Source organism: Delphinus delphis, chromosome 1 (genome assembly GCF_949987515.2).
Source record: "Delphinus delphis chromosome 1, mDelDel1.2, whole genome shotgun sequence".
Classification (NCBI taxonomy): Eukaryota; Metazoa; Chordata; class Mammalia; order Artiodactyla; family Delphinidae; genus Delphinus; species Delphinus delphis.
This window is the reverse complement of record NC_082683.1, coordinates 130,361,772-130,386,218: the sequence shown is the minus strand read 5'-3', so window position 1 is coordinate 130,386,218 and position 24,447 is coordinate 130,361,772. Positions and strand designations below refer to the sequence as shown.

Here is a 24,447-nt window from a genome sequence, read left to right as displayed (position 1 = left end):
TCCTGCAACGTTACCAAATTCATTGATTAGCTCAAGTAGTTTTCTGGTGGCATCTTTACGATTCTCTATGTATAATATGTCATCTGCAAACAGTGACAGTTTTACTTCTTCTTTTCCAATTTGTATTCATTTTATTTCTTTTTCTTCTCTGATTGCCGCAGCTAGGACTTCCAAAACTATGTTGAATAATAGTGGTGAGAGTGGACATCCTTGTCTTGTTCCTGATCTTAGACTAAATGCTTTCAGTTTTTCACCTTTGAGAATGATGTTTGCTGTGGGTTTGTCATATATGGCCTTTACTATGTTGAGATAGGTTCCCTCTATGCCCACTTTCTGGAGAGTTTTTATCATAAATGGTGTTAAATTTTGTCAAAAGCTTTTTCTGCATCTATTGAGATGATCATATGGTTTTTATTCTTCAATTTGTTAATATAGTTTATCACATTAATTGATTTGCGTATACTGAAGAATCCTTGCATCCCTGGGATAAATCCCACTTGATCATGGTTTATGATCCTTTTAATGTGTTGTTGGATTCTGTTTGCTAGTATTTTGTGGAGGATGTTTGCATCTATATTCAGGGATATCGGTTTGTAATTTTCTTTTTTTGTAGTATCTTTGTCTGGTTTTGGTATCAGAGTGATAGTGGCCTCATAGAATGAGTTTGGGAGTGTTCCTTCCTCTGCAATTTTCTGGAAGAATTTGAGAAGGATGGGTGTTAGCTCTTCTCTAAATGTTTGATAGAATTCACCTGTGAAGCCATCTGGTCCTGGACTTTTGTTTGTTGGAAGATTTTTAATCACAGTTTCCATTTCATTACTTGTGATCGGTCTGTTCATATTTTCTGTTTCTTCCTGGTTCAGTCTTGGAAGATTATGCCTTTCTAAAAATTTGTCCATTTCTTCCAGGTTGTCCATTTTATTGGCATAGAGTTGCTTGTAGTACTCTCTTAGGATGCTTTGTATTTCCGTGGTGTCTGTTGTAACTTCTCGTTTTTCATTTCTAATGTTATTGATTTGAGTCCTCTCCCTCTTTTTCTTGATGAGTCTGGCTAATGGTTTATCAATTTTGTTTATCTTCTCAGAGAACCAGCTTTTAGTTTTATTGATCTTTGCTATTTTCTTTGTTTCTATTTCATTTATTTCTGCTCTGATCTTTATGATTTCTTACCTTCTGCTAACTTTGGGTTTTGTTTGTTCTTCTTTCTCTAGTTCCTTCAGGTGTAAGTTTAGATTGTTTATTTAAGATTTTTCTTGTTTCTTGAGGTAGGCTTGTATAGCTATAAACTTCCCTCTTAGAGTTGCTTTTGCTGCATCCCATAGGTTTTGGATCGTCATGTTTTCATTGTTATTTGTCTCTAGGTAGTTTTTGGTTTTTTTTTGTTTTGTGGTACGCGGGCCTCTCACTGTGGTGGCCTCTTCCATTGCAGAGCACAGGCTCCGGATGCGCAGGCTCAGCGGCCATGGCTCACGGGCCTAGCTGCTCCGCGGCATGTGGGATCTTCCCAGACCAGGGCACAAACCTCTGTCCCCTGCATCGGCAGGTGGACTCTCAACCACTGCGCCACCAGGGAAGCCCTCTAGGTAGTTTTTTATTTCCTCTTTGATTTCTTCAGTGAACTCTTGGTTATTTAGTAATGTATTGTTTAGCTTCTATGTGTTTGTGTTTTTTACGTTTTTTTCCCTGTAATTCACTTCTAATCTCATAGCGTTGTCGTCAGAAAAAATGCTTGATATGATTTCAATTTTCTTAAATTTATTGAGGCTTGATTTTTGACCCAAGATGTGATCTATCCTGGAGAATGTTCTGTGCGCACTTGAGAAGAAAGTGTAATCTGCTGTTTTTGGGTGGAATGTCCTATAAATATCAATTAAATATATCTGGTCTATTGTGTCATTTTGGATGATCTGTCCATTGGTGTGAGGTGTTAAAGTCCCCCACTATTATTGTGTCGATTTCCTCTTTTATAGCTGTTAGCAGTTGCCTTATGTATTGAGGTGCTCCTATGTTGGATGCATATATATTTATAATTGTTACATCTTTTTCTTGGATTGATCCTTTGATCATTATGTAGTGTCCTTCCTTATCTCTTGTAACATTCTTTATTTTAAAGTCTATTTTATCTGATATGAGTATTGCTACTCCAGCTTTCTTTTGATTTCCATTTGCATGGAATATCTTTTTCCATCCCCTCACTTTCAGTCTGTATGTGTCCCTAGGTCTGAAGTGGGTCTCTTGTAGACAGCATATATATGGGTCTTGTTTTTGTATCCATTCAGCAAGCCTGTGTCTTGTTGTTGGAGCATTTAATCCATTCACATTTAAGGTAATTATCGATATGTATGTTCCTATGACCATTTTCTTAATTGTTTTGGGTTTGTTTTTGTAGGTCCTTTCCTTTTCTTTTATTTGCCACTTAGAGAAGTTCCTTTAGCATTTGTTGTAGATTTGGTTTGGTGGTGCTGAATTCTCTTAGCTTTTGCTTGTCTGTAAAGCTTTTGATTTCTCCATCGAATCTGAATGAGAGATCCTTGCTGGGTAGAGTAATCTTGGTTGTAGGTTCTTCCCTTTCATCACTTTAAGTATATCATGCCACTCCCTTCTGGCTTGTAGAGTTTCTGCTGAGAAATCAGCTGTTAACCTTATGGGAGTTCCCTTGTATGTTATTTGTCGTTTTTCCCTTGCTGCTTTCAGTAATTTTTCTTTGTTTTTAATTTTTGCCAAGTTGATTACTATATGTCTTGGCATGTTTCTCCTTGGGTTTATCCTGTATGGGACTCTCTGCGCTTCCTGGACTTGGGTGGCTATATCCTTTCCCATGTTAGGGAAGTTTTCGACTCTAATCTCTTCCAGTATTTTCTCTGGTCCTTTCTCTCTCTCTTGTCATTCTGGGACCCCTATAAAGTGAATGATGTTGCGTTTAATGTCGTCCCAGAAGTCTCTTAGGCTGTCTTCATTTCTTTTCATTCTGTTTTCTTTATTCTGTTCCGCAGCAGTGAATTCCACCATTCTGTCTTCCAGGTCACTTATCTGTTCTTCTGCCTCAGTTATTCTGTTATTGATTCCTTGTAGTGTAATTTTTATTTCAGTTATTGTATTGTTCATCTCTGTTTGTTTGTTCTTTAATTCTTCTAGGTCTTTGTTAAACATTTCTTGCATCTTCTCGATCTTTGCCTCCATTCTTTTTTCCCAGGTCCTGGATCATCTTCACTATCATTATTCTGAATTCTTTTTCTGGAAGGTTGCCTATCTCCACTTCATTTAGTTGTTTTTCTGGGGTTTTATCTTGTTCCTTCATCTGGTACATAGCCCTCTGCCTTTTCATCTTGTCTATCTTTCTGTGAATGTGGTTTTTTTTCCACAGGCTGCAGGATTGTAGTTCTTCTTGCTTCTGCTGTCTGCCCTCTGATGGATTTGGCTATCCAAGAGGCTTGTGCAAGTTTCCTGATGGGAGGGACTGGTGGTGGGTAGAGCTGACTGTTGCTCTGGTGGGCAGAGCTCAGTAAAACTTTAATCTGCTTGACTGCTGATGGTTGGGGCTGGGTTCCCTGCCTGTTGGTTGTTTGGCCTGAGGCAACCCAACACTGGAGCCTACCTGGCCTCTTTGGTGGGACTAATGGTAGACTCTGGGAGGGCTCATGCCAAGGAGTACTTCCTGGAACTTCTGCTGCCAGTGTCCTTGTCCCCACAGTGAGCCACAGCCACCCCCCGCCTCTGCAGGAGACCCTCCAACACTAGCAGGTAGGTTTGGTTCAGTCTCCTATGGGGTCACTGCTCCTTCCCCTGGGTCCCAATGCACACACTACTTTGTGTGTGCCCTCCATGAGTGGAGTCTCTGTTTCTCCCAGTCCTGTCAATGTCCTGCAATCAAATCCCACCAGCCTTCAAAGTCTGATTCTCTATAGGAATTCCGCCTCCCGTTGCCGGACCACGTGGTTGGGAAGCCTGACGTGAAGCTCAGAACCTTCACTCCAGTGGGTGGACCTCTGTGGTATAAGTGTTCTCCAGTTTGTGAGTCACCCACCCAGCAGTTATGGGATTTGATTTTACTGTGATTGCACCCCTCCTACTGTCTCATTGTGGCTTCTCCTTTGTCTTTGGATGTGTGGTATCTTTTTTGGTGAGTTCCAGTGTCCTCCTGTTGATGATTGTCCAGCAGCTAGTTGTGATTCTGGTGTTCTCGCAAGAGGGAGTGATAACACATCCTTCTACTCTGCCATCTTGTATGGAAGTCTCTCCTTGAGCATTTGTTATGAAGCTGGTTTTGTGGTGCTGAATTCTCTTAGCTTTTGCTTGTCTGTAAAGCTTTTAATTTCTCCATGAAATCTGAATGAGAGCCTTGCTGGGTAGAGTATTCTTGGTTGTAGGTTTTTCCCTTTCATTACTTTAAATATATTGTGTCACTTCCTTCTGGCCTACAGAGTTTCTTATGAAACATCAGGTAATAATCTTATGGGAATTCCCATGTATGTTATTTGTTAGTTTTGCCTTGTTGCTTTTAGTATTTTTTCTTTATCCTTCATTTTTGTCAATGATTATTATGTGTCTCAGCTTGTTCCTCCTTGGGTTAATCCTGTGTGGGACTCTGTGCTTCCTGGACTTGGGTGGCTGTTTTGTTTCCCATGTTAGAGACGTTTTCACCTATTATCTCTTCAAATATCTTCTCAGGCTCTTTCTCTCTCTCTTCTCCTTCTGGGACCCCTATAATGCAAATGTTGGTGTGTTTGACCTTGTCTCAGAGGTCTCAAATTTGCCTGATTTCTTTTCATTCTTTTTTTACTTTATTCTGTTATATGGCAATGATTTCCACCACTCTGTCTTCCAGATCACTTATCCATTATTCTGCCTTATTTATTCTGCTATTGAGTCTTTCTGGTGTGTTTTTCATTTAACTTATTGTGTTCTTGAACTCTGTTTGGCTGTCCTTTATATTTTCTCTTTGTTGAAAACTTCTTGTAACTTCTTGCTCTGGATAGTCATTCTTTTCCTGAGTTCCTGGATCATCTTTACAATCATTACTCTGAACTCTTTCTTGGGTAGGTTGCCTATCTCCACGTCACTTAGTTGTTCTTCTGGGGTTTTATCTTGTTCCTTCTTCTGGAACATATTCCTCTGCCATCTCATTGTTTAAATTTCTATTTGTATTTTTATGTATATGGAAGGTTATTTATGTTTCTTGACTTTGGAGAGGTGGTCCTCTGTAGAGGATATCCTGTGCATCCCAGTAGTACACTCCCTTCTCTGGCCCTCCCACCCAAGGGCCAGAGACCAGCTATTCCCAGGGTAGGTTCTGAACTGCTTTTGCAGACTCGGTTCCACAGGTTGCTGGATAGTAGTTTGCTTGTTTCTGGTATCTGCCCACTGGTGGGTGGAGCTGGATCTTGGCCCTCTGGTTGGTATGGCCATGTCAAGGGGCATGTTTAGAGGTGGCTGTGGGCTCTGGAAATCTTTAGGCAGCTTGTGCTGATGGGTGGGACTGTGTTCCTGCCCTGTTGGTTGTTTGGCCTGAGGCCTTCCAGGATCCTACAGGCTGTTGGGTGGGGCCAGGTCTTGGTGCCAAATGGTGGCCTCCAGAAGAGCTCATGCTGATGAATATTCCCCAGTACTTCCACCACCAGTGTCCTTGTCCCCACAGTGAGCCCCAGCTGTCCCTGCCTCCCCTGGAGACCTTGCAAGACCCGCAGGTAGGTCTGGCCCAGGCTCCTATGAAGTCACTATTTTTGCCCTGGATCCCAGTGAGCACAAGACCTTGTGTGTGCCCTCCAAGTGTGGAGTCTCTTTTTTCCCCATTCCTGTGGAGTTCCTGCACTTGAACCCCGCTGGCCTTCAAAGCCAAATGCTCTGGAAGCTCCTCCCTATTTCAGACCCACATACGGGGGAGCCTGACGTGAGGCTTAGAACTCTCCTATTAGAGAACTTCTGTGATGTAATTGTTCTCCAGTTTGTGGGTCACCTGTCCCAGGGGTATGGGATTTGATTATATTGCAGGTGTGCCCCTTTTACCATCTCACTGGGTTTCTTCTTTATGTCTTTGGATATAGAATATCTTTTTTGTTAGGTCCCAGTCATTTTTATTGATGGTTGTTCAGCAGTTAGTTTTGATTTTGGTGTGCTCATGAGAGGAAGTGAGCTCAAGGTTCTTCTACTCTGACATCTTGTCCTTGTAACAGTTTTAAAGGGGATTGTTTTTTACTCTGTGATATTTCATTGTTAGTGTAAAGAAATGCAACAGATTCCTGTATGTTAATCTTGTATCCTGCTACCTTGTTGAATTTATTAGTTCTAATAGTTTTTGTGTGTTTAGGGTTTCCTATATAGAGTATCATGTCATCTGCATATAATTACAGTTCTACCTCTTGCCTTCCCATTTGGTTACCTTTTATTTCTTTTTCTTCTCTAAGTACTAGGACTTCCAATACTATGTTGAATAGAAGTGGTGGAGTGGTTATCCTTGTCTTGTTCTTAAATTTAGCAGGAAGACTTTTAGTATTTACTGTTGAGTATTGTGTTGGCTGTGGGTTTGGCATAAATGGCTTTTACCATGTTGCAATATATTCCCTCTATACCCACTTGAGTGAGAGTTTTTATCATGAATGGATTTTGAATTTTATCAAATGCTTTTCCCACGCCTGTTGCAATGGTCATGTGGTTTTTGTTTTTTCTTTTGTCAATGTGGTGTATCACTTTGATTGATTTGCCTATGTTGAACCATCCTTGTCACACTGGGATTGATTGATTTGCCTATGTTGAACCGTCCTTGTCATACTGGGATTAATTCAGCTTGGTCATGGTGTATAATCTTTTTTATGTGTTGTTGGATAGTTTGCTAATATTTTCTTGAAGATTTTTGCGTCTATATTCATCAGTGACATCCGCCTGTGATTCTTTTTTTGTGGTATCTTTATCTGATTTTGGTACCAGCATGATCACAGCTTCATAGAATGACTTTGGGAGTGTTCCCTCCTGTTTGGTCTTTTGGAAGAGTTTGAGAAGGATAGGTATAAGTTCTTCTCTGTATATTTGGTAGAATTCCCCAGTGAAGCCATCTGGTCCTGGACTTTGGTTTGCAGAGAGTTTTGGGGGGTTTTTTGTTTTTGTTTGTTTTTAATTATTATTATAGATTCTATTTCACTTCTAGTGATCATTTTGTTCAAATTATTTTTTCTTGATTCAGTTTTGGTGGGCTGTATGTTTCTAGAAACTTGCTCATTTTTTTCTAGTTTGTCCAATTTGTTGGCGTATAATTGTTCATAGTATTCTCCTATGGTTTATTGGTAATTCTGTTTTATCAGTTGTTATTTCTCCTCTTTCATTTCTTACTTAGTTTATTTGGGTCCTGTCTCTTTTCTTCTTGGTGAGCCTGGCCAGAGGCCTGGCAATTTTGTTCATCCTTTCAGAAAACCAGCTCCTGGCTTCATTGATTTTTCTGTTGTCTTTTTAACCTATTTTATTTATTTCGTCTCTGATCTTTATTAGTTCCTTTCTTCTGCTGACTTTAGGTTTTGTTTGTACTTCTTTTTCTAATTCTTGTAGGTGGTAAGTTAAGTTGTTTGATATTTTTCTTGTTTTTTTGGGGAAAGGCTTGTATTGCTATGAACCTTCCTCTTACGACTGCTTCTGCTGCACCCCATAGATTTTGTATGGTTGCGTTTTCATTGTCATTTGTCTCAAGGTATTTTTTAATTTCCTCTTTGATTTCATCATTGACCCATTGGATATTCAGTAGCATGTTGTTTAGTCTCCTGGTAATTGGTTTTTTTTTTTCCCTCGTTTCTCTTTATGTGGTTGATTTCTAGTTTTATACCACTGTGGTCAGAAAAGATGCTTGAAATTCTTTCCTCTTAAATTTGTTGAGGCTTGTTTTGTGTCCTAGTATGTGGTCTATCCTACAGCATGTTCCATGTGCACTTGAAAAGAATGTCTATTCTGGGGGGTTTTTGGATGTAATATCCTAAAAATATCAATTAAGTCTAACTGTTGTATTGTGTCGTGTAGGGTCTCTGTGGCTTTATTTTCTGTCTGGAAGATCTGTCCATTGATGTCATTAGGGTGTTAACATCTCCTACTATTATTGTATTCCTGTCAATTTCTCCTTTTATGTCTGTTAGTATTTATTTTATATATTTAGATGCTTCTGTATTCCTTGCATATATGTTGAGTATATCTTCTTGTATTGATCCTTTTATCATTATATAGTTTCCTTTAGCTTTTTTTATGGCCTGTTTTAAAATCTATTTCGTCTGAGTACTGCTACCCCCTGCTTTCTTGTCATTTCCACTTAACCTACTGACATTTAAGGTAATTATTGATAAGTATGTATTTATTGCCATTGTAAACCTTGTTTTCCAGTTGATTTTGTACTTCTTCTGTGTTCCTTTCTTGTTCTTTTTGTTTTCCCTTTTGTGTTTTCTTGGTTTCTTTTCTATTCTTGAGTTTTCTTTTTGGTTTTTGTGAATCTATTATATGTTTTTGATTTGTGGTTACCCTGGTTTTCAAGTATGTTAACCCATTACTATATCTACGTGCTTTAGGCTGGTAGTCATATAATCTCAAACACGTTCTTTTAAAAATCTACATTTTCTTACTCCCCTGCCCCTCATTTTTTGATTTTGATGTCCTATTTTATATCTTCCTATTTATCCTTTTGGTGTTCATTGTAGTTACAATCACTTTCACAAAGTTGTTTTTGTTTTTTGTTTTTGCGGTACGCGAACCTCTTACTGTTGTGGCCTCTCCCGTTGCGGAGCACAGGTTCCGGATGCGCAGGCTCAGCGGCCATGGCTCACGGGCCCAGCCGCTCCGCGGCATGTGGGATCTTCCCGGACTGGGGCACGAACCCGTGTCCCCTGCATCGGCAGGCGGACTCCCAACCACTGCGCCACCAGGGAAGCCCACAAAGTTTTTTTGGATATTCTTTTAATCTATGTACTGGCTATTTAAGTGATGTACAGTCCTTTTATATATGTCTTTCCTACTGTGATTTTCCCTTTCTTATAGATTCTTGCTTTTTTATTTAAAGCAGACCTTTCAATATTTCTTTTAGGATAGGTTTAGGATTGCTGTATTCTTTTAGTTTTTGCTTGTCTGAGAAATTCTCTTTCCTTCTATTCTAAATGATAATCTTACTGGGTAGAGTATGCTAGATAGTAGGTTTTTCCCTTTCATGACTTGGAATATATCTTGCCACTCCCCTCTGGCCTGCAAAGTTTCTGTAGAGAAATCAGCTGATAGCATTATAGAGGTTCCCTTGTAACTGACTCCTTGTTTCCTCTTGCTTCCTTTAGAATCCTCTGTGTTTAGCTTTTGCCATTTTAATTTTGATATGTCTTTGTGTAGGTCTGTTTAGATTCATCTTGTTTGGGACCCTCTGTGATTCCTTTACCTGGGTATGTTTCTTTCTTTGGGTTTGGGAAGTTTTCAGCTATAATTTCTTCAGATACATTTTTGATCCCCTTTTCTTTCTTCTCATTCTGAGATCTGTTATGCGTAGATTGGCATGCTTTATATTATCCCATAACTCTCGTATGTTGCTTTCATTCTTTTTCATTTGCTGTGCTGATTGGGTGGTTTGCATTATTCTGTTTTCCACATCACTTATTCGTTCTTCTACATTATTTATTTTGCTATTTATTGCCTTTAGATAGGTTTTCATCTTGGCAATTGAATTGTCTAATTTTAATTGGTTCCTCTTTATAGTGTGTTACAGTGGTCTGCATTTCTATCAGTATTTCTTTCTTAATCCCTTCAGCATTTTTATTACCTCCTTTTTGGACTCAGGGTCTGGTAGACCGGAAAGGTCTGTTTCACTGTTCTTTTAATTGGGAATAGCTCCCCTGCTTTTTCTTACTTATATTTCTCTGAATCTATTATGAATTTAGGGAAAACAGTTATCTAGTGTGGTCTTGAAGGGCTGTTTTTATGTGCAAGCACCCCCGTGTAGCTTGTGTGAGCCCAGTATTTTTGTTCGTAGGGCTCTTTTTGTTATGGGTGCCTACCACATCTTTCCTGTGTGTGCTGGCCGTTTTCCCAACAGAGGGTGTGTCTGGTGTTGTGGTGACCAGAGGCTGCACTGGATGTTGAGTGGGGCTTCCTCTTTCCTATGTGGTTGTCATAGCCCTTTGGGAGCAGGGTCTGCTCCCCAGGTGTTAAGAGTAGAAGCCCCAAGATCTGATTATAAGCTGTGGTGTGAGGTAGGTTGGGCTGGAGTGCTCCATCTGGGAAAGGAGCCACTGTGTATTCCTCCCCAGGAGCTGTCCACCAGGACCTGCACTCTCTGATGTCATTTGTCACTCACTGTGTGTGCTCACAAAGTACACTGTTGTTGGCACTACCCTCAGCTCTGCCTCCACGTGTGGGCAACCTACTGGTGTTTTGTGTGCTCCTAGAACTCAGTGGCTGACCTGTGCCCACTGTGAGCAAGCCGAGAATGAGGCTGCTATGGCGGGGCCATGCCCCTCTCTCATGTGTGTGTTAACAATTGGGCTCCCATGACGGACCCAGGCTCCATCCTGCACACTCCCACTTGTGGCCCTGAGCACATTCCAGGTCCTTCAGGCTGTCTCCAAAGAGTCCTCTCCCCCAGTCTGTCAGCTGAAATCCAAGTTTCAGCAGCGACTTGCTGTGCACACCAAGCAGGTGCTTCTCTCCTGCTGGGAAATGCAGCAAGATAGCAAGGACCCTCTGCACTGGTCTCTGCTGGTTTCTGTCCTGCTTGCCACAAGTTAGGTGTTGCGCTATCCTCCAAGTCTCAGGCTATCTTTCCTAGCTGACCTCTCAGCTGGTGGAGGAGGATCCCAGGGTGAGGAAACCTTTCATAGCTCCCTCCCAAGGGCACAGGTCTCATCCTACCCAGTTACGTGGTGTATTTCTTGCTGCTTTGGTTGTATGAGATCTGCCAGAATCCAGTAGGCATTCTGAGAATTATTCCACATGTAGGTGTATTTTTGATGTATTTGTATGAAGAAGTGAGCTCCATATCCTTTTATTCCGCCATCTTGATCTCATTCCCCCAAGTTTTTATTTAGCTTTTAAATGCTTAAATTTTAGATGGTCAAAACTATAGAAAGAGATAGTCACAGTACTGCTTCCATCCCATCTCTTTCCTCCCCCTATTGGTAACCATTTTTATTTGGGTTTACTCTTCCTTTTTCAATTTTATGCAAATACATGTATTGTACATTCATATTTCCCACTTTTTTGTGTGTGTGTGTGGTACGCGGGCCTGTCACTGCTGTGGCCTCTCCTGTTGCAGAGCACAGGCTTCAGACGCGCACGCTCAGTGGCCATGGTGCATGGGCCCAGCCGCTCTGCGGCATGTGGGATCTTCCCAGACCGGGGCACGAACCCACATCCCCTGCATCGGCAGGCGGACTCTCAACCACTGCGCCACCAGGGAAGCCCTTCCCACTCTTATTGACACTAAGGTAGTTAAGTGTCACATAAACAATGTTCTGCATGTTGCTTTTCCACTTACTGTATCCTGACTGATCACTGTGTATCAATATGTGGAAATAATCTTCATTTTTTGGTGACTATTAGTACTTCCTGTGTGGATGTCCCCAAGTACTAGTTTACTCAGCTAGTCCCCTATGAGTTGACATTTGGGTGTTTCCAATCTTTTGTATATATCACTCCAAATATTTGCCAGTGTTACTTTTGGGAAAGAGCCTAGAAGTAGAATTGTGAATTAGAGGATAAATGCACATATAATTCTGGTAAATACTACCAACAACTACTCTGCTATACAAGTTTTAAGCTTCTCAACCTTTTCATTCCATTACCATATGTGTTATTTCCCCATACCCTGAATAGTACATATGTTTTAGAGTTTTTCCAATAAAAGTTAAAATACAGTATGTTTTTTTATATGCTAAATTCTTTTTATATGTTAAATGGTCACTGAGGGATTTCCTGGTGGCACAGTGGTTAAGAATCCACCTGCCAATGCAGAGGACACAGGTTTGAGCCCTGGTCCAGGAAGATCCCACACACTGCAGAGCAACTAAGCCCATGCACCGCAACTACTAAGCCTGCGCTCTAGAGCCTGTGAGCCACAACTACTGAGCCCACATACCACAACTACTGAAGCCCGTGTGCCTAGAGCCTTTGCTCTGCAACAAGAGAAGCCAAACAATGAGAAGCCTGCACACCGCAACGAAGGGTAGCCCCCACTCGCCACGACTACAGAAAGCCCATGCACAGCAACGAAGACCCAACACAGCCAAAAAGGTTATAAACAAACCAAAAAAAAGTCACTTACATTCCTTTTACTAATGAAGTGTTTGTTAATAATTTTGGAATTTTCTCAATGTGTCATGTTTTTGGTAATTGTGGGGGGGTTTTGCCATGTAAACATTACATAGTTAAAATTATCAATATTTAGCTTTGTTACAGCTAGATTTTAAGTAAGTCACATAGTATAGTTTTCCCTCACTGAGGTTACGATGGAGTCTTTCAGTACTCATGTGGCTTCACTTTTACATTTAGATTTTCTGATCTGTTTGGAATGTACCCATATGGCTATTTTTAGTTATCTCAATAAGAGCCCATCTCCTCCCCATAGTTGTGAAATGCTATTTACTGTATTCTAAACCTTCCATACACCTTGGGTATTTTTTATTCTGTTCCATTGGTCTGTTTATTCATGTGCCAACATCACAGCTTTAATTACAGAGGTTTTACAATGTGTTCAATATTTAGTAATAGTTATCCTACATATTGGCTGTTTTTTTATGTTAATTTTAAACCCCACCGAACTTTACCCTAGTACTTTTACCAAATTCTCTTATTAAGTGTAGCAGTTTTGGATTTCTTCTCTAGGCATTTAATTTGCTTTCTCTTTTCTAATTGCAGTGGCAAATAGCTCCAATACAACATAGTTATGGAAATCACAGGCATCTTTCTTGCTCTTACTTCTGATTTTAGGGGGAGTAATACCCTCTGAAATAAACAATTCCCCTAAAAGCCTGACTTTTCTGACATACATCTGGACATCTGCTACATGATAGGTTTTTATTCAGCACAATAGATGGATTTCATATTTTACTTTACAGTTATTGTTTTTACAAGCCATCTGATCCATGGCAAACCCACTTACTGGTACTATATAAATATGTGTATTCTCAAGTTTCGATTTAGTTCTAATTTATTCATAACTATATTTAAATCTAGAGAAAAATATTTGTGATTAGATTATTAGGGCATGTTAATTCGTGGTATATACATTACTTAAGCTGTGAATAGATCAATCTCTGTAACAACCTTGAAACACAGGTATGAATTTGCATTTTATGCAAAAATTCACGTTTTATTTTTATTCTTACATTGGTGGGAGCTGATGTCAGAACTGGAAGGCAAGCAATAACTTTTGTTTCTACCTCTTAGCTGAACAAGACACACAATGTGGCATTTTCATTAGGTAAGACTTGTTTCTTTACATTTCACACTAGAATACATTACCCTTTTCTTGAATAAAATGACCCGGTTACTAAGGAAACCATCTTTGGAGGGAGTGTTTGTTTAATAAGCATATTTTATTTAAATAAATCCTCCAACAGGAAATGGAGAATTCACTGCCTTTACTTAGACTGTGTAAGTAGTTATATGTGAAATTTATCTGTGCAGCTCACCAACATGTCCTCATTGGAAACATCGATATTTCCACATCACAGTTCCCAAAAAGACTAAAGTCTCAGAATTCTGTATCTCCTTTGGCTTGCTTCTCTCTTGATTCCACCCAGGCTTTATTAATGGTTCGCTTCATATCATCATCTCCATCTTCATAAATTTTCTTTAGAACATTCATTAATCCCTCACTAGGATCTGTTTCAGTGTCGTAGGAGGGCTTTCTGTTAAAAAGAAAACACACGCAATCAATAATGGAGGAATATATATAATGTACATGAAACATATAATAGTAATAATAATATATAAAATGTAGAAATATATATAAATAATCCCATTTACTAACAAATTTTATAGGTATGATTACTAAGTATGAAAAGAGACAAATTAGTATGTAGGACGTACAAGAGTGGGGGTAAGAGGAAGACAGAGTATCCAAACATACTCTGACAATCAAAACATGTACAGATTCATCTTAAACAATATATAACCACACTTAGTGCATCAAAGAATGGGCATCAAAAATGGTTAAGGGGGACTCCCCTCGTGGCTCAGTGGTTAAGAATCCACCTGCCAATGCAGGGGACATGGGTTTGAGCCCTGGTCCAGGAAGATCCCACATGCAGCTAAGCCTGGGCGCCACAACTACTGAGCCTGTGCTCTAGAGCCCACGAGCCACAACTACTGAGCCCACATGCCACAACTACTGAAGCCCGTGCATCCTAGAGCCCATGCTCCACAACAAGAGAAGCCACTGCAGTGAGAAGCCCATGCACTGCAACATAGAGCAGCCCCCACTCGGCGCACTAGAGAAAGCCCAGGTGCAGCAACAAAGACCCAACACAGCCAAAAATTAATTAATTTTTAAAACAACGGTAACGGGTTATCTTGGGACTATGGGATTTTAGGTTAATTTTTAGCAGGAAAAGTAAAGAAATAAGCTTTTACTTTTCTAAACTTTTAATTTTCTTAAAAGCATGTTTCCTCATATAATATGAAAAACAATTTCATTGACAAAAAACAAACATATGTTATATATGGACACATACTGAAGCTCATATTTTTTAATTAGAAAAGCCTTCTCTTAAACCTGAGATACCTGAGTTTTGGACCTGGTGGTATAAAAGCACAGCCCTCAATGTAGTCAACACTTCTAGTTCAATCAGTGTGCAAACTGGGCTCATTAACTTTATACTTAATTTTTCACTTAGCTCATTTATTAAGTGCCAGATTCTGTACTGGACCCTGGGGATACAGTAACAGTAAAACAGGTTCCTATACTCAGGTAATCCATTCTAGATTTAAAAGCAATTCCACAGGTAATGCCTAACACCTTAGCCAACCACATCCCAAATGCACACTGGCTATGGGAGGGAGGAGTGAGAGAAATGTGGATGGCTAATTGACTCAACGTAGTACATTACTACTGCAGGAAAGCAGAGGAATGTTTTACCTAGGATGGAAGTATCTTTGAATAAACATTTTTCAGAATAGCCATTATTAAGGAGGATAAAAATATTCTCTTTTTCACTCTATACCAGTGATAGTGAAATTCTAACTATATATCAGAAACTTCTGTGGAATTAAAAAACCATATATGGGTATCTGGGCTACTATGGAACTACTGAAATGGAATCTCTCAGAATGAGCACAGCACCTATATAGCAGCACCACTGGCCCAGGGTTAAGAACCAGCACAAAATAACCAACCACAAGTACAAAGATCTCCTTAAAAAGCAACTTGCTAGATACATGCCCTCTTCGGGTGCCCTCTGACAAGTGAAAGCAGATATAACTAACTGGGTTAATCAGAGGACATTAGAAGGTAAATGGTCAAATTGCAGACTATACACCTCCATTATTGATGAACATCTACAACCCTAGCACAGAATACATTATAATTCTTAAATAAATGAAAGCAGACTCACTCTTTCTCTTTGCATTCTTTTTCAACCTGAGTCAGGTAGTCCCACCGTGTGTTTTCTGCTTTCTTCCTACATAAGATAAGAACTGTATCTGTCTTGATCTGGAAGAAAAGTGGAAAACAGGTACAACTTAGAACACATGGAGATAGGCATGAATATTTAGAAAATAATTATTTACTCAATTACTCGAGTTACTGTTACGTACAGTAACAGTTTTAGGTGCTAGTAATACTTTTATGAATAGGCTGGAAAATCATACACAAACTAATTCCTTCAAATACTAGATGCTATCAAGACAAAGAGGATGTTAATGAGTATTGGGGAAGGAACTTCACTAGGAAAGCCTCTCGGGGGTGAAATGTGAGCTGTGGCCCAAGCTCCAGGAAAGAGGGCCTTCCAGACAGTTGACACAGGAAGAGATGATTCTGGTGTCTTGTCTTTGAAAACAAGGAGGAGGAATGGCTGGATTTTGATGATTGAAGGAGAGAATAAAACAGTAAGAGGGGTCAGACAGGCAGAAAATCATGTAAGGCAGTATCGGTTAGGGAGTTTGCAAGGTGAGCAGAAACAGCAAGAATATACAGCCCTTTCAACAATGATCCACGTAACTCTAGGACTCTTGAGTAATACTTCAACATGTGATTAGCGGACAAAGAAGGGAGCAGGGAGTCACAAGTTAATCATTAAATTATATTCTAATATTACCTTTAAGCTGCTACATAACTCTATGTAAACACAGACAGCAGAATGGCACATCTGTGTACCAGGGGCATTAAACTTCATTTATTTAAATTAGGTAGGAACAGAAGGATTATCTGAATTAGTGAAAAATGAATAATGTTGTTTCAAAGACAGTTTATTTCAATTTTGTAAAACAAATTATTATTCCCATTGTACAAATGAGAAAGCTGAGGTATAAAGTGATTAAGTGAGCTGCCAAAGGTCACAATTAATATGTGATAAAACTGGCATTAAAACTCAAGTCTGGGCTTCCCTGGTGGTGCAGTAGTTGAGAATCTGCCTGCCGATGCAGGGGACACGGGTTCGAGCCCTGGTCTAGGAAGATCCCACATCCCGCGGAGCAACTAGCCCCGTGAGCCACAATTACTGAGCCTGCGCGTCTGGAGCCTGTGCTCCGCAACAAGAGAGGCCGCGATAGCGAGAGGCCGGCGCACTGCGATGAGGAGTGGCCCCCGCTTGCCGCAACTAGAGAAAGCCCTCGCACAGAAACGAAGAGCCAACACAGCCATGAATAAATAAATAAATAAAAGTTAAAAAAAAAAACCTCAAGTCTCATTCTTAACCACTTTCAGTTTATTCAACACCCTCCTGATTCTAATGCAATATTCTTATAATCTATTTTTCTAGAGCAGGAGCTGGCAAACTTTTTCTGTAAAGAGCTAGATAATTAGTATTTTAGGCTTTGTGGGCCACACGGTCTGTTGTAGCTACTTAACTCTGCCACTGAAACACAAAAGTAGCCAGACAACACATACACAAATGAGCACTGATATGTTCAAATAAAACTTTATTTACAAAACAGGCAACAGGATAAATTAATTCTAGTTCATCTTAATTCTAAACTGGCCAGGTAATTTCATGAGGTTTCACAATATTATGAAAAAAATATTATGACAATTATGACAATATTACAACAAAAAAGTAAACCTACCTTTTTTGAACTGCCTTCCACAGAGATGGGTTTCAAGAGATTGTTCACAATCATGGAGTAACTCTTCCCATTTAGATTCTTTACCAAAAGATCAAATGACCTACAACACAATAGTGAACACTTTATCTTTCTGGTTCTGTGAAAGGTGCTCTTCAGTCGTTGTGGAAATAAAGCCAGTTTTACTTTAGGATGTGCACCTGGCCATCCCAGATGATAAGACTCAACCTTTAAAGCAGATGTAAAGGATAATTTTAAATTTAAGCAGAATTTTAGAAGCTGAAAAGAACCCATAATAAGGCACTGTCTTCCCCATTATGAGAACTCACCTCTCTGTGAAATGCACCTGCACATTCTCAGCGGGGACTTGATGAACTCCAGTTAAGGTAATGTAGATTTTCACAAACTTATCTGACTGATCCCATCCTGGTTAACAACAACAAAAAATGGACCATGAATAAAGTCTGATACTATCTCTGGAATAGCAAATGCACACAGCTCATAATAAAACTCACTAAGATAAAAATCTAGTAATAGAAACATGAAAGAAAGAAAGATATAAGAAACTTTTTAGATGGAAAAATTGAGCTTCAAAGCAGTTAAGTAATCTACCCAAAGTTAGGCATCTAGCTAGTGAAACAGCCTGGATTCAAATCCAGGTTTACTGAACACAAAGCCCATGTTCTTTTTATTCCTTAGAGTAAGCAATATGATCGTTAAATACTTCCTTAATTGTAGCTCATTTCCCCTTTTTATGGATATAATTTTGTCCTATTCCTAAATATTGATAATCTCCACCAAGCTGGATGGCTAAACATCAGCTTGTCTAATCAGTATTAGCTAATTCCATAATCATTTCTACTTCTCTAAGCAGTTCAACAAATGCAAACCTAGCTTCCTCAATTCCTTTCCCTGATAAAGCAGAATATAAATTTAGAGTCAAATTCATCCAAATCTGCCAATTTAATTAACCTACCAATATCTAGAACTTATTTCATTTTTTTATTATCAAGCTAGTCTCTAACCTATATGAATTCTGCTAACAGAAAATACACAAATGTAACATAAAAAGCACATCATATAATAAAATATATATTTATCTAGTTATTGTACTATATGACTTTTTCTTACTTAGTCCTATAGAAATCTAGTGTTAATAATAAAAAAAAAAAAGATGTTCTAGAGGGTTCTGTACTTCATTTAGTTACTTACCATCCGTTCAACCCATCCTCCACAATGATAACTATTTCTCCCTAAACACAAATTTAGGTTCCTAGTTACTATGCCAGAATCCTACCACCTTCAGACCACTTTCCTATCGTCAACGAAGTACATAGCGTATCTCCTATAGTACTGCAGTACATCACTTAAACACAACACACACACTGCTTTTTGCTATGACGATACCCAAAACGCATGATGCGTTTCACGTCTCTACTCATGTGCTTTGCTCATGCAATTCCCTTCTTTTCTTCATACTTGACGAACTCACCTTTTAAACTCAAATGTCTCTTCTAATTCTCCCTGACTGTTCCTCCCCTCCAGCAGAATTACTTTATCAGCTATATTCTCATAATACTTCATAAATCTCTATTCAGTTAATGAAATATTAAGTACTTACTGTGTGCTAGATATTGTGAGCACAAAGGAAAATAAGACTGTCCCTGCCTTCGTGAGAGCTCATTACTCAGACTTCAAGTTGCATTGCTTCCAAAATAAAAAAAGTCTATAATCAATTTAGGGAAAATGGTATTATGACATTGTTATGGCATTAACTGTACGTCTATGTCCCAACCACACCATGAACAGGGATTGGGTCTTGCTCACTGTTGTGTATCCACAAGTCCAAGTACAATAAAGGCACATACTAGGTGCTCAAAAATGTTGTTTGAATATAACTGGATTCTCTTCCTCAGTTAATATCGGTGATTGTTTGGCAAACAGAAATGCAAAACAGGAAGAAAAACAAAACAAAAAGCTGTGTCCATATATACTGAATATATTTCAGAATAGGTTCCTTCTTGCTGCTACTCACCATTGTACTAATCATCTTGCTCTCTTATTAATTAATTAGCTTTTAGAATGCAGCATTTTCTTTTTAATATCTTAAAAAGCATCTTATTAAATAAGAACTAATGGGTCTTCTCTTTAAAATCACCAAAAACAAACACTCAAGACTATTAAAAAATTGATTTTGTTAGTGGGTCACTACTAAGGAATACATTGCTCAGAGGCAGAAATAACTGTATAGAGCTGTATGTAGGGGCGAGTCATACCATAATTACTGATTTTCACTGTATATCCTGTTGTAATAGGAGCAACCACAGCGGCTGGCTTTTCGTTTTCCAGAAGTTCTGCTTTCCTCTGTGATTTCTGCTGCATCTTATTCTTGATTTCTGTCTCAATCCTGGATTTTTCAGCTGTCAGGGCATCACGTACTCTTTTTCTAGTGGCTTTTTCCAGCAGCACCTTCACCTCTTCTAGATCTTTCTGTAGCTGTGTTAAAATAAAAGATAAGTTAGCTATGATAAATAAGACAATAGTTTGATATTGTGCATATCGGTCATTTCAATTTACTGAATAAGAGCTAAGAATAGGAGGTTCATTTAAATTTCCTAGGGTTGGGTAGCAACAAGGATTCTTTCCTCCAGCCTACTGAATTGTAAATAACTCAAGATTCCTTTCTTTTAAAAAGGAAAACTTAATCTTGAAGTAACAATAGGTAATCAAGCCAAATTTTTCCAGTTTGGTAGACTGTTATCTACCTTTGTTTTAAAACATTTTATTTACAAGATACGAGTGTGATTTATAAACATTTTCTGATTATAACATGAAGAAATCCAACAAAAGGGAATCGTGAATTTCCTTGTAACATCCAGTCCTAGTCAAGAGATATTAGGAATTTTTTAAATATTGAAATAAAAGAGATGAGTGAGTACATGGTAAGTGTGGTGAAATGCTACAGCAACTTGACTGAGGTAATACTCTACTTTCCGTCAGTGATGCGTCCTCACTGATCTTCCTACCCCTAGTAATACACATAAGAAAGTTTAAATTTTTAAGACAAAAGATAAAAAAATAAAGACATATTTCTTCTTCTAAGAAGTTAGACAACTTCTTAATTCTAAAGCTCCTGGTTAATTTTACTGTCAAAAGTCTGGGACTTGGTTGCACAGTAGAGAATGAAAACCTGGATAAACAATCCAACGTGCAATGCACTCCTGGATCACTGAAAAAGCCACCTGTTTTTTTCTTCTCACGCCAATACACTGCCTACCCAAGTCTATTTCTATTACTTTCTAGAGACAGAGTCAACATTGTGTTAATTTAAGAGTTAAAGACACTGTTAGAAAATTAATGGGCTTAAAAACTTTTTTCCAGTTACCCTCTGACTTACTGCAAATGCATGAGATCTTTATAAACAAGGGATTCATTTCTCTTAAAATGACTTTACATTCTGGCTTGATACTAGCTAGCAATCTGACAGGAAGGCTTTGACATTATAGCCTGAGATCATGTAAGGCTCAATATAAAAATCCTTAAATGCTTGGTAACTTAGTATAATATCCAAAGTACAGCTCGAAAGTCTTTAGATTTCTTGAGTCTTAGAAAATGCAAACCAGAAAAACAAATGCTTTTCTTTTATCCCAAGTCTTTTATCTCATTTAACTCAGATGCCCTTGTTTCACCTATCTGTAACTGCTAACTTGGTATAAAAAGTCCAACTGTGCCCAGTCTCCTGCCCAAATTCTATCCCCACCTCCCAAAACTCATATTACTAAGAAAAAAATTGCAAACTCATCTTTAAAGCATAGAACCAAGATGCTTTTAGTGCAAAGCAATCTTTTTTGTTATAATAGCTTTCAAAATTCACATTCATTCTAATAACAAGATGAAAAAAAAATTAAAATGTTAAATGAGTATATTTTGTTTCCAGAGTAAGGATTTAGTTAAAAAAAAAAAAAAAGTAAACGTATAGATTCTAAACAAAAGGTTTTACTTCTTGACTGGAATAGGAATCCTTTTTCTAGGAGACTCAGAAGAGAACTCTGAGAATTAAGCAAGAGATCCCCAGGCCCTCTTTACAGCCAGTTTGGCTCTACAGTACTACAAAAATAAGATATCCACTGTTAAGTCTGAAGCAATTTACAGCAGGCCTGTTTAAGGTAATTCCTCAGTTCTTCTCTGTTATTTGCAGATCTGAAACCAGTAAAATTGATCCCTTTGGTGCTTTTCCTGTACACATATTTAAGATGCCTTAGATACAGCATTTCTTACCTAATTTATCTAGGCATTCACTTGTTTTCCTTATGCAAAATCACACCTCCCTTTTATCCCTATCCATAAACACATTAAAGCTTTCTCTTCTAATCTATTTCCAAATTCTTCACTAGGAAGCAATAAAACCAAAGTGCCTCAAAATAGGCAAAGACCTTGTACAGACATTTCTCCAAAGACAGACAAATGGCCCTCAAGCGCATGAAAAGATGCTCAACGTCATCAGGCATTAAGGAAATGCACATTAAATCCACAATGATACACCACACCACTTCACATCCACTAGGATGACGAACAACAAACTCCAGCAAATAACAAGTGTTGACGAGGATGTGCAGAAATCGGAAGCTTCATACACTGCTTGTGGGAATGTAAAGATGCACTTTGGAAAGGAGTTTAGCAGTTTCTCGAAGTTAGTTACCATATGACCCTGCAATTCCACTCCTAGATAGATACACAGAGATTTGAAAACGTATATCCACATAAAAAGCTGTACACAAGTATTCACAGCAACACTGTTCATAATAGCCAAAAAGTGGAAATCATCCAAATGTCTATCAATTTATGAATAAACAAAATGTGGTATATCCATAAAAAAGATTATTCTGCCATAAAAAGAAATACATGTTTCACCATGGATAAACTTGAAAACATTATGCTAAGTAAAAGAAGCCAAAAAGTAAAAGGCCACACATTGTAAATCTCCATTTGTATGAAATGCTCAGAATAGGCAAATCCATAGAGACATAAAGTAGACTGGTGGCTGCTGAATGGGAAGGAGTAATGGGAAGTGACTGCTTAATGGCCACTTAATGGGTTTCTTTTGGGGTTGATGAAAATACTCTCAAATTATATAGTGGTGATGATTGCAAAAACACTGTGAATATACTAAAAAGCATTGCACCATACACTTTAAAATGGTTAAAAACTGAGTTTCATCTCAAACAAAAAAAAGTGTCCCTAAATGTATACACCGCAATTAGAAAGCCCCTTACTTTAAAGAGGATTAATACTGAACACGCCAAATGTAAGACTGTAAAGTCACTTCAGAGATTCTTTCCTCAGGGCACATGGTACCACAAGGCCAATCTTTAACACCTAACAAACTTGTGTCAAGTTATCCAGAATAACACACATAGTTTTTCTTCATTTAAAGCAAATTCTCAGACTTAAAAAGTCAAATGTGAGATTTCCCACTCTTGTTCATATTAAGCAAAAAGATTTCCAGAGAACAAGTCTAGTCAATGGATACCCAACACTTTACTGTGAATAACAGTACTGTCATCTTAAGTCAAAAAAAGAGCAATCCAAGTTTATTATTCCCATGCTGTACCTGTGCAAACTAAGTCTCCAAAAAAGTTAAGCTGCCTCTGTTTAAAGAGCTTAAAAGAGAAAAAGCTATTTCCCACCACTAGTTACAACTAACTTTACAATTTATTTTTAAAAACGCCTATAGCAGATTGTTTTGTCAAGCACTATTTTGAACATTTAGAACTATTACTTGGTCTTTACAACCCTATGAAAAGGATACTGTGACCCAGAGAACCACCATAACTTGCCCAAAGTCTGTGTAGAGAAAAGATGACTAAGAGAATTTAAGTGCTGGGACCGAAGACTTCTCACCTTCCAACTGCCCTCTACCATGGAACGACACTCAGTTTTTGTAATCAGCTTTAATTTAACAACGCTTCACGTCCTCAGGCCAGTGTAACGCGGGCGGAAAGGGCCTGAGGATAACGTGAAGGTGACCAGCCCTCAGGTCCACCATCGGACCTACCTGCCGCCGGGAACCACGACACATACCCCCGCTCACCTACACCGCCGACCAAGGCTGAGCCGGGGGCATCGGTCGTCAACTTTCCGGGGAAAGCGAAGGCCCCGAGGCCCGCAGTGGCCGGGTCGGCAACGGGGCGCCTGCAGCTGGGCGGGTGGCAGGCCAAGGGGAAGCGCGGGAACCCGAGTACGCAGGAAGGCGGTCCGACAGGCAGGTGTCGCGTGCGGCCGCTAGGCAGGCAGCTCCGCACGGGAAACGGCGGTGGGGCGGGAGACGGAGCGGAAAGCTCCAGGAAGGGCGAGCGAGGAAGATGAAGGCCGGACCCCTTACCTCCTCCACAGTTGAAGCCATGCTCGGGCTGCGTGAGGGAAGGCCCCAGCTGCAGCGGTGCAGGGGCGAGAACAGCAAACGCCGCACTGACCGCGCTCACCCCGAGCGCAGACAGCACCGGCACCTTTCACAGTGGCCGCGGCCTGAGGGCACACCCGAACCTGCGAGAGATCTCGGCCCGCCTCCCGCACGCGGCGCCTCTAGAACCTTCGCGAGTCCTTCGAGGCCGCCCCCCGAGCCCAAGCACCGCCTGCAGGGCTCGGCCCCGCCCCTCCTCGCCTGGCCCCGCCCCGCCCACCTCGCCTCTTAGCAAAGCTCAACTCTCGCGATTAAACCGGAAGTTCGAGAAGAGAAACGCCTCTACCTCCACGCCGGGGCAACTGTACGTAATATACTTTGACCCCGTAGGTCCCGGCTGCGCAGTCGCAGCTCAGAACCGCTGCTTTCCCGTACCATAACCCAACCCCGGAAATTACGCACTGATCTTCGGGGGTCCAAGCCGGAAGTTGACTAGAGAGTCGGCTGTTTACGTGCTCTCTAGGACCCAGTGCCATCGAGGCGGCCATCTTGTGTAAGGTTAATCTGTGAAGTGCGAGAAAAGGACAAAAAGGGGGAGATAAAGGAAGCCTGTTTATGCTAAGACGGGACAGAATGAGAACGTTAAGTGTGCTGGGTCCTGAAGGGAACAGTTTTATTTTCAGTGACTGCTGGCGCTCTGGAGACGTCATGATTTAGGCTGTACGACGTGGTGACGTCATCATGGATTGCGGGAGGAGGTGGGGTTGCGTTGGCTATGTGACGGGACCCAGTAGCCCCGCGGGGAAGTAAGCGTGCTAACGTAGCGGGTA

General features: G+C 39.8%; 1 protein-coding gene across 2 annotated transcripts; it reads right to left on the bottom strand.

The window, feature by feature from the left end:
• Positions 1-12,609: 12,609 nt before the first annotated feature.
• Positions 12,610-23,843, bottom strand: CACYBP (calcyclin binding protein). 2 transcript variants are annotated; one of them, XM_060034333.1, is made up of 6 exons: positions 23,600-23,843; positions 19,494-19,713; positions 17,547-17,643; positions 17,221-17,320; positions 15,552-15,649; positions 12,610-13,847 (listed from the first exon to the last, which is right to left on the bottom strand). In XM_060034333.1, the coding sequence occupies exons 1-6, from the start codon at positions 23,618-23,620 to the stop codon at positions 13,691-13,693; spliced, it is 693 nt and encodes a 230-aa protein (XP_059890316.1). In that variant the 5' UTR covers positions 23,621-23,843; the 3' UTR covers positions 12,610-13,690. The 2 variants fall into 2 exon arrangements, with proteins under 2 accessions (XP_059890316.1, XP_059890325.1); XM_060034342.1 differs by lacking the exon at positions 23,600-23,843 and adding an exon at positions 23,309-23,459.
• Between the last annotated feature and the right edge of the window lie 604 nt (positions 23,844-24,447).